General features: G+C 38.1%; 2 protein-coding genes across 2 annotated transcripts in view; both read left to right on the top strand.

The window, feature by feature from the left end:
- Positions 1-2,174: 2,174 nt before the first annotated feature.
- Taf7 (TATA-box binding protein associated factor 7) lies at positions 2,175-10,085 on the top strand. Its single transcript, XM_072304936.1, has 2 exons — positions 2,175-2,350; positions 8,534-10,085. Exon 2 carries the CDS (start codon positions 8,668-8,670, stop codon positions 9,928-9,930), a length of 1,263 nt encoding a protein of 420 aa, XP_072161037.1. The 5' UTR covers positions 2,175-2,350; positions 8,534-8,667; the 3' UTR covers positions 9,931-10,085.
- The window catches only part of LOC109029852 (uncharacterized), a 33,545-nt gene continuing 25,011 nt past the window's right edge, over positions 2,357-10,890 (top strand). The window contains 1 exon segment of the mRNA XM_072304939.1: positions 2,357-2,822. The gene's annotated coding sequence lies outside the window, so the exon portion shown is untranslated.

The following is a 10,890-nucleotide window of genomic DNA, read 5'->3' as shown; positions in this document are numbered from 1 at the left end:
ATTTAAACTGTTCTGTTCTGATGTGTTTTGAGCCGCTGAGTTCGAAAATGACCTTCGTTTTTCCCCATCATCCTTCACTTTTCCGAAAAAGTGACTTTTTCCCAAAATGAGCAAATTTGACGTATTTTTGTCAATGCATGACAAAAATACATCAAATTTGCTCATTTCGGCCATTTTGGAAATTTGTTGTTTATTTTAGAAAATCCAACTATAAATTCGTTTTTCTCCTATCAAAATACCCCTAGATATCGATTTTCGCGTAAATCCATTGACAAACAACCGGTGTCGGTTTGATAGATATTGACTTCGGGTTTACTCGAAAAGTTTCCCTTTTCTGCCCAAGTAGCATTTTGCAACGAAAAAATTGCAATTTAAATGAAATAAAATTTCCAGATGATTTCAACTTTCTTGCAAGAAAATTGCAATTATTTTACAACATCTGACCCCCTCATTGTAAAAAAGTTGCAATTTTTTTTTTTTTGCAAAGAAATTTCAATATTGACGACCTTTAAATTTCAACCCCTAAATTTTCCGGGGAAATTATAATAATTCGAACCCATGCTTACCTAATGTCCTACGACGTTTAGCAGCATAAAATACCGGCCGCCCTTGAGTGGGCTTGAACCCGACCCGCGAATGTCATAGCGGAGCACTCTTCCACTGAGCTACAGGGAGCTGATGATGAGCAGGGTTGAAATCACGCCTGTTAAGGCTGTTATCGCATGCATTGCGTCAGTGCGTGGCTCAACATTCATCATAGATTTGATTAACGCCGTTTTTCTCAGGCTTCTTTCTTTTGCCTATTATTTATTTTTTTTCGTGTTATTTATTTTTTTCATATTTTTTTTGTCTGATTTTTTTTTTCGATATCACGTAATAGGTACCTACTCACACTAAATTTACACCGGTGTAAATTACACCACATACTAACTTGAGAACTTAAAAATATTTTCAAAAAATATTTTTAAAATATTTTCAAAACTTTCTTAAGGAATATTTTTAACATGCATGTTTACAGGCAATATTTTTGAATTATTTTAAAAATATTTTTCGTAAACATTTTCAAAATATTCCTTTAAAATGTTTTAAAAATATTTTGAAAATATCTTAATTACAATATTGCCATGAAAATATTTTGATAAAGGTGACAATATTTTCAAAATATGTTGGGCTATATGGGTTAGGTGAGACATTTAAGTCGAAAAAACTTTAAAACAACTAGAGAATTGGATGCCAGGCACATGGCGTGAATTTGTTACAACATGATTGCACCGAAATTGCAGTCTTTATAGTGCCTTGAAAAAGAAGGTTAGGCAACAAGCATAATCTACATTTCTTGCAAACTTATTGCAATAAAATTGCAACTTTTTAAGCGCCTTCAAATGAACGTATAGGCAACAAGCAAAAATTACAATCAACTCACAATCCATTGCAATGAAATTGCAATCCATGCTACTTGGGTGTGCTCTTTTGAACGAGGTATAACAAAGGGGGTCTTCCCAATTGAAAAAAATAATTGGTTTATGTCCCCCCTCCTCCCCAAGGGGTCTCCCGGAGAATTGGAAAATAGAGGGCCAGAAAGTATAGCTCCTTATGACCTAGGTACAACCCCCAAGTTTCAAATCTTTGCCTCAATTACGTAAAAATTTAGAGGGGATGAAAAGGACTTATGGATCACCCTGTATTTCGCACGAATATCGCCATATATATTGTGAAGTCGATTTTCTATATATTGACACATTTCTTATATATTGCACGATTTTCGCCGTATATATTTTGAAGTCGATTTCCTAAATATTGACACATTTCTCATATATTGCGACAGTCCCGTATGTATATTTCAACATTTCCTTTATATTATCTTGAATATTTCCTATATTACATAATTTCTTATATATTGCCAATGTATGTATCTTTAGTTACAAACGGCCCTTCATATCCATACTCAAACACCCAAAAATCATCAGTTCCATAAACCTTTTAAAACGGTGCATTGCATTTGCGAAGACCATTGTGCGCCGAGCAGTCGCGATCGGCTAACACAAGATCGGCTCCTCGCGACGGTTTTTTGTGCAACTCAAGCGATATATCGAAAGCGCGTAAGATCAACGTGAAAGAATCGATTCGAGCCTATCGATCTATTGGTCGAAGAATCGATCTTTCGGAAGAGCGAATGAATCTACATCCGCCGCCATATTGTTTGATAACGTCGTCCTTCTTGCTACCGTCACAATGTTTTCGTTGTTCTCAAATATTAGTTTTTTATTGTTTTACCATCCTCAGATCTCATGTGACCCGAAAAACTGATCTATTCCCCGAAGCTTATCATATCTAGTTAAATAACTTTAATGTAAGTAACTCTCAAGTTCATTTTGTGAGGTGTAATAAATTGTCTTTATGCTCTCCTTTTAGGCTCTCCATCCGCGACAATAATATGTAATTGATCTCATTTCTCATCACATGAGAAGAACGTCTCACCTTGTTCAACAATTTTGTCCAACAGGACCAACTGCCCTCCTTATCCTCTATTTATCACATCATTAGGATACTAAAAGTTACACAACATCAAGCTCGAAGGGTAGTTATTCAAGGCCATTTCATCAGGCCTTCGGCTTTTCAATTGTTCCGAGTCTACATTATTCACATCTATCATTCTCAACATCTGCGGTACCCTCACAGGAGTAGCCTGTTCCAACTGATACCTTCGTGATTGATGCTGAAGCACTGATCAGTGCCCTTGTTGAAACCTCTGGACCCCAACGTCGGCTCGTCTCCTATAGAAGCTGCCGCTGACTGGGAATGGTGCCCATGTAACATCTAAGGTATTTTTTCTAGGTCAGATGGCTATTCTGATCAGTCTTTTTCTGAATTTGCTTATCCTCCCACAGTCAGAGTGTGGTCACCTCCGCCTAATGTTTAACCTGAATCGGCAGCTCCGCGTACTGCTGCAATTTTTTCAGCTAGTCACTCTGCCTTGGTGCTTTGTTGAAGTAAACGGTTTTTGCACAGAAATACCTGATGCTCAATAGTTGGTGAAGTTAAAAGTGTTGTCAGCTAAGTGGGCATTTGTTTGCTTTTCACTTGCCAGCGATTGCGATGCAATTGTTTAATAGTATCTGAGGGTTGACTGCAGCCTGAGCGCGAGCGTAGACAATCTTCAATCGCCATTGGACAACTACAGTGTGGTTGCTTACAGAGGAAATGTAAACAAGTTCCAACTTAGCTCACGACACCTGTATACTCTGGTTAAATTACCTGATGACTTGCGCGTCTACACATGAATGCTGAACGTTTTTACAAAATGCTCAACGATCATGGGAGGTTGATTGGACTGTCAAAATACATCTATTTAGCTGAATATTTAGGTGGTATGGTATAGGTTTACTTTGACAGTGCACCACCTATGCAGGGTCAAGCCAACACCATTTCAGCACATCTTTCTATATTACTTAGCGTTTTATTATTTGCATGTGCTCTCGGGAGTACTTGGATGCTTGCCCCTTTCCAACACTGGCCTATAGCAGCATTTTGATATATTGCCCCAAATTGATTCTATTAAATATTCCCTCTCTCAACATTTCATGCGAAATTGGGTTCAATTTTTTCTTTTAACATAATCAAACGCAAGAAGAATTTGATCTTCATCTGATGTAATTGGGCTGATTCTAATTAAATCTGTCCATGTAATCAACATGACCGTCATAACATGGAACATGCCATGTAGATTCAGAAATCAGCGTACATGATCTGAGCACTCGGAGTAAATACTCAGTTAACCCATTCGCCTCATATGACGAGTTTACTCGTCAGTGCGCGCACCTAAGATATATCTCAGCTGAAGAGTTGACTGGCACTTTCTGTTGGCATTGCGACGCTTGAGATGCCATCTATCGGAAAACCGAATATACATGACCAAAACAATTGTGTAGCAAAGCCAATAGATGCCGAGAATAAACTCGTCAACCGAGGTATGTCCTGCGAGCGCGCGCTGACAAGTATACTAGTCTAATGAGGTGAATTAGTTAAATTTTACCCATATTTTTTTTTTCGTTATTTCACAAGCACGGTTTGACGTTTAATTTTTATGAAAGACATTGCAATCTGCAGTGCCATTCTTCCTTCGAATCTGTCAGTCTTGCAGAGTGAGAAAAATTTTAGAAGAAATTTTCAGGTTCAAATGAAAAGAGAGGGTTATTCGTATACTTAGCTAAGTTTACTTAGAAGTAATTTCATTCTGTTATTACGTAGCCACGTAACAGGGTTGCCACAGTCAGGCAATACCAGGAAGTGTCAGGGAAAAGGACATATATGTCGGGGAAAAAGGGTTTGCTTACCTTTACATATTTGCCTTTTAGAATAAGTTTGAAGTTTCGAACAACAAATTTTGTCTGAAAACTATTTTTCATCATGTCTTTTTAACCATCTGGCATTTGTTCAATTGTCAGGGAATTTCACCAAAATGCGTCAGGAAATTTCACTTTCTAAATTCTGTGGCAACCCTGCGTCCATAATCAAAGAAATTAAATTATTCAGGCAGCGGCTCGTGTAAAGCCTGAAAAGAAAAAAACGCACGATTTACTTCTGGGTATTATCAGTAAATGATACCCAGTACTTTTTTCATCAGCGGACATCTGATATATTTTCAAAATTCTTGTCTCCCACTTTTTTTCTGCCTTTCGAAATGTCAAGGTGATAAACACCCTTAAAGTTGGTGAATTCTCTCTCCTTGCCACACTTCTCTGTGAAAGGTTGATATGGAGCGCCTAGCTCGCTTTCTTCATGAAGATGGATCTGCCTACTATGCTGGTCCTCATCCTGTTTTGGAAAGTACCGGCTCTACCTACCGCAAGAAGAATAATGATTCCTCATTAACTGATTCTTAAAACGTTAAATCCTCATAAAGGATAAATACATTAGTCAAAAAACATTTAACATTACAGAAAACGAGAACAAAACCTAATAATCCAACGAAAGGAAAGAAAATTGCTTTTAGCTTCTGAACATAGTCAACACCAAATGATGGAGCTTTTTATTGACCTACTGAATAAATTTTGCCTAACTCAGACAAGTTGGGAAAAGTTTGGTCTGAAAATTTTCTCTTCCAGGGAATACAAAGCATTTTTTCACTTTCAAGATACTTAGCGTGCAGAATTGCTGCCCAGTGAACAGAATGTTTATAAGAAACTATGCCAAAAATCACGGAAAAGTCAGAGATTTTTTTTGTTCAAAATGTCAGAAAAGTCAGGGCATTTTTAAACCTAGGAAACTTGTCATCCTGCTAACAGTGCTGATCGCGACAGGTCGTAGCTCTGCTCGTTTTGGCCGATAACGGTCCTGCAAATTGCACTATTTGGCAACCCTGTCTCGTACGGAAGATAGCAAGTAAATGACTAGGATATGATGTCTTTGTATCTCCACGTCCATTAAGTTAGAAGGTTCAAAAGAAGGTAAAATGTGAAACTGCCGATACAATGGGGCGAGTAATGGCCGCCTGAACAGTCTCCGTTTTTTCATACATAAATTATTAATTTACTCATTTATTTTTTCATTTTGATCAAATACTCAAACCGCCCTGTCTTTGTGCAACTACGACGTGTGAATGTATTAAGTGACCTATGTTGTTATCACAAGCAGAATCAGTTGAAGATGCTCCGGCTTTTTTACTGGCTAGGTTTGGATGCAACTATTCGAGCTCTTGGGTTGCCCTTGTTGCATACACTAAAGATTGAAGGCGCTTTGGTTTTCACAGGCTCAACGTATGGCTACGGTTGTTAGTTATCAAGGGTTCTCTATATTGTATTTACAATCGTGTTTACTATGAAATCCGTGAAATTCGAATGAGTCATGTTACATCTCGACAGCGTTGCCAATTGGTGCTAATTTCCCACCAAAATCATGTCCACGGAGGCATCATGGATGTCAATCCTGCAAATTATTACTACTGGTAACATTTCTGCAGTGTGCACCGTTTGGCAACGCTGCCATGGTGCGAACGAATTTCGATGATTCCATGGCCATGGTAAACACGATTGTCAATGCAGCAGAGGAAAACCATTGAGATGAGAACTGAAAAGCGCAGCCACTTGTTGTACCTGTGAAAACCAAAGCGCCTTCAATTTTGTAGGTATGCAACCCAGACACCCCGAGAATAGGAATAGTTGGATCCAAACCTAGCCATTAAAAGAGCCAGAGCGCCTTCAATTTTTTCTGCTTCTGATAACAGATATTTTATCTAATTGAAAACAAATAAGTAAATTAATTATAAATATATAAAAAAAAACTGAGACTATATGTGCGGCAATTTCTCGGCTGACTCTATTGGCAGTTACACACTTTACCTCCTCAGAATCTTCTCATTTAGTTTACTTGGACCTGTGCAAAAATTGTAACTTCATGGCAACTTTCTCAAGTATTTTCTCTTCCCACCCAGGGACAAATCATGGAAAAGGGAGTTGGACACTTGAGATTGAGTTTAAGCCCTGCTCTATATTTTAACTAAGAATGATCAAAATGCCTGACAGAAAATTGAGTGGAACTCAATTCTTATTTATTCGTTGCATCTTTTAGAGAACCTAATATGCCAACTCATTGAATTCACCCTACACGTTGCCTCTTATACACTGAGTTTTCAGTGACGAAAATCAAGTGAACCCTATGAATTCGGAAGGTCTAGTCTGTGAACTCTTGAGCCTGCTAATACCGGGATTGGCAACCCTTTCAAAATGCAGAAGCAATTAAGCACGTATTAAGTTATTAGTTGTCTTAAAATAAAATTGAGGATGAAGGAAAGTTGGCACATGTGATCTCCGAATTTGCCAGTAGATGTGTAACTTTGCTTCCATTTTGCAAAATCTAACATTCATCAGCCAACACACTCAAAGTCGAGGGTGTTAGCTGATTAACATTTCCAACGTGAACAATGCGACACATAATTATGAGCGCATTGTGCCTGACTAAGATTAAAGTTCTAAGTCAATGACTTGAGCTCAGTTAATCATAGAACTGAACTGTAAACTCTGGTCTCTATTCAGGTTGTTTACTAGTCCGGAAGTAGTACTGATTTTTTAAGGGCGGTCCGGAAGTACTGAAAAAGTGCGGAAATTCTGCGAGGAGGTCTGGAATGTTTCCCCTCATACTCGACGTGTGTTTTAGTAAAGCCTGAAAAGTATTCAATCCTCTACGCATTGATTCTTAGAGTAGTATTTGCCCGCAAGAGTGCAAGATTGTGCAGTAAGTTAATCTTCAGCCTCCAGTGAAATTTTGTGTCTACGTCATTTTTGTCGCAATTAAAGCGAGAATTTCAAATTTTCCGTAAGGTTTTGAATTTCGTCAAATGGAGGTACTGAATTGCTTAGGAATGTACTGTAAAAGTACTGATTTTTGGCCAGCTTGTTTTTTTCGACACCCAGCTATTATGTCGACTGTTAGCACCTATTGTTCATGTGGTTTATTTTTCCTTCTCTTTGGATGTGTGAACACTTTTTGAAACGATGGAGTTACTCAAGAGCCATTAAGTGCGATAAGAAGTTGCTTAAGGACACTTCAGCAGTGCGAAATTCATATTCCTTTTGAGAAATTTGCTGTCAAACGGACTCGACTGTCTTTATCGGGGGTCTGATGATTTCCCCTTAAATTGCATTGAACCCTCCCCAGGGCCTAATACAAGGGTCAAGGGCTCTGAATAGTTCAGCTGTGGTAATTTTTTTTTTCAGGGACCAGATGATTTGATTTTGCCTAAATCTGAGACTCGATCCATAAGTAGTAGCTGGCCGCTTCATTACTTCAACAATTATGTGATCCCAAGTGAAGGATTGACAAATAAATTTCAATTCCAGTGTAACTTTTTTCTTCTTTCTTTGATACCATTGTACTCTTAGCCAAGCTTCTCTGAAATCAGTGAAACTGGAGGAGTGCATTTGAATTTCACTCAACATCACTAAATAAGGTATGAGGATTCTGGACAGGGCCTATAGAACGTGAGCATGTTCAGCGAGCCCACCCGCTTTGGCTGAGCAACTTCAGCTGGTGTCATTCTAAATAGCGTGAACATCTTCAAAGTGATTTTTATCCTTATAATTTGAATCACTATTTGTGGAAAGTTTATCCAAAGTTTAGCCAAAGTCAGCGTGTCTAAAGAGGAAATAAAATTATAACTGTGGAGGTCTTTTTCAGAGGTCAAAGATTGTCAGGGAATTCGTAAATTTAATGTTGTAGATTTGCCGAAAGAACTTTGAGCCGGGTGCTATGGCTTTCACTAGAGGTTGGGTATCACAATCATGTTTTCGATTTCAATTTATTGTGGAAACCAGAGATTTTTAACTAAGGTGTTCGAGAATTCACCCTGTCTTGCCCTCAATAGTTCCTCAAGGAATATTTTTCCATTCCAAATTTGGGATTGGCCAAGAATAAGGAGACTTACTTTCACACTTGTTTTCTCTCATCCAATTGTGCACATTTAAGATAGTGTTTTATCCAACTTTTCTTCACCAATTATTCTTTCATTTTCCATGATTCCACACAATGATTGTTTCAGGTATTTTTGCCCATCATCAGGCGCTAAAATATCAGAATCGAATACCTGTAATTAATCCAAGTATAAATATTGGAGCCTAAGAAGCGTCTCTCCCCACCGCAGACGAATCATTTTAAGCGATAAAGATCTCAAGCATGATGGCAAAAAATGTGGACCGCAAAGATGATGCTCCTGCTGAGCTGGAAAGTCAGTTCATCCTGCGGTTACCGGAAGAACCTGCCAAAGCCTTGAGAGAAGCCCTACAAGCAGGTGTTAGTCTAAAAGACCGACTTAGCATTAAGTTAGAGAATGATGTGCGTTATGGAGAAGTACGGATGGATCACTGGGTCATGCACGCAAAGGTTGTAGATTTACCAACTATTGTTGAATCGCTAAAAACTATAGACAACAAGAGTTTTTACAAGACCGCAGACATATGCCAGATGATGATCTGCAAGGAAGAGGAGGATGAACCTACAGACGAAGAGTCCCCATCAAAAGCAAAGAAGAAGGACCCGTACAAAGTCGAAAAGAAATATTTATGGCCTCATGGTATCACCCCTCCCATGAAGAACGTGCGTCGGAGAAGATTCCGGAAAACATTGAAGAAAAAGTTTGTTGAAGCTCCAGAAATTGAGAAAGAGGTAAAGCGACTGTTGAGAGGAGATGGTGATGCTGTTAACGTCAAATGGGAGGTGATAACGGAAGAAGACGAAAAAGCTAAAGCACTCGGAGCAACAGTGAAAGAAGAGCCACTTCTACAAGGAACCGCACATAATACCAATTCAATGTCTCAAAGTAATATTGACACAGTCGCTGAACATGATATCTTCGGAGAGGAAGTCAGTGATTCTGAGGAAGAAGATACCAACATGAACATGCTAGACATGGAAGACACTAGCAGACTATCTGCTGATGATAGTCGGAGTCGATTATCAGACACTGCTTCATTTCAGGGTCAATCAGAAACTTCTAATCAACCCGGCCTTGTCACACAATTTTTCAAGGAGATGTTCCCCCCTAAAAATGAAATGTTCGATGCTGACTCAAATCCTGGCTTCAAAGCTGAAAGTAGTAGAGGCTACGCACCCTCTGAATTTAATCCCGGATATAAATCCGAGCCAACGAATTATGACTATGATGTTTTCAAAGGTGACTTATCGCAGTCTGCAGACGAGGATAGTCCCAGTAATCAACTTTCAACTGAAACTGTTCGAAATAGGTTGAATGTATTAGAGCAGGAATTGGCTGACCTGAAAACGAAACGACAGCAGCAAGAATTGGAAATTGCCCACATTGAAAATCAGGCTCTTCAGCAAAGGTTCCAGGAAATTTTGGATAACTTGGTCACTGAACAATTAGACAAAGAACAAGAGTACCAAGAGCTTTCAAATTTCCTACAGCAGTCCGAGGATTAAAAGGAAAATGTTTTGAACTCGTACTCATATTAGTTTTGTCTTGAATTTGCTCCTGCGTTGTGTTATTGATTAATTGAGTCTTACTAATTATTTAAGGATTTTTTGTTGTCAGTTTAAGAAAAGGAAGGAAAAAATAAAAAATGCAAGTAAAAATATTGTACGTTTCAACTCATTTTTAGCATCCAACTTCGGGCAAAATTCCCTGAAACTGATGTTGTATTAATCGTGGAAAATGAATGAATAATTATCAAGAAATAGTTTAAACACTTGGGCATTAATTTTTACGAACACTTCGATATTATCATCAAAAACCGTCATTTGTATGAATAAGATGTCTGTTAATTGCAATTCTTCTACTTCCACTGAACCATTGTTGGATTCAAAGAAAATAAGTAATGCATATAATTCTTAAAACATTGGCAAGGCAGGGTCTTCTTTCGCCGCTTTTGACTAGGGCTGAGTTCTCAATTATATCAATGGTATCTAGTTGATAAATGTAGACTAAATGAACAAATACAACCTCGACAAATGAATTATAAGCTAAAGCCAAATGAAAACTCATATATATTAACCGATCATCTCTAATGAACAAGAGCCTGTTTAGTGCTCTTACGAAGGATGGAGTCAAAATCTTCATTGTAACCCTTCATTATTGTCCTCCATACTTAAAATCTTTGGCCAGATATTCTTCCGTTGCTTTCAAACTGCAGTCTCCTGCCAACACAGGTCTGAGTAAATGTTGTGCCGCTTATCACATAAACTCCAAGTAGACTCTTAGAATCTTAGGTAGGTCTAGGATTTTGAAAAACTTTGATTTCGAGAAGTTTACACATAATCACCTCCTACTTTTAAACCAATTAGAATCGGTAAACTTTTGAGTTCGACTCCAAATTAATGCATTTTAATTAATAGTTCTGAAGTCTTGAAAGAACTGAAAATTATGATTTTTTTTTTTTTGTC

The sequence above is a fragment of the Bemisia tabaci genome, chromosome 10, assembly GCF_918797505.1.
Source record: "Bemisia tabaci chromosome 10, PGI_BMITA_v3".
Taxonomy (NCBI): Eukaryota; Metazoa; Arthropoda; class Insecta; order Hemiptera; family Aleyrodidae; genus Bemisia; species Bemisia tabaci.
The sequence above is the reverse complement of the archived record's forward strand: the minus strand, read 5'-3'. Positions and strand labels throughout refer to the sequence as shown.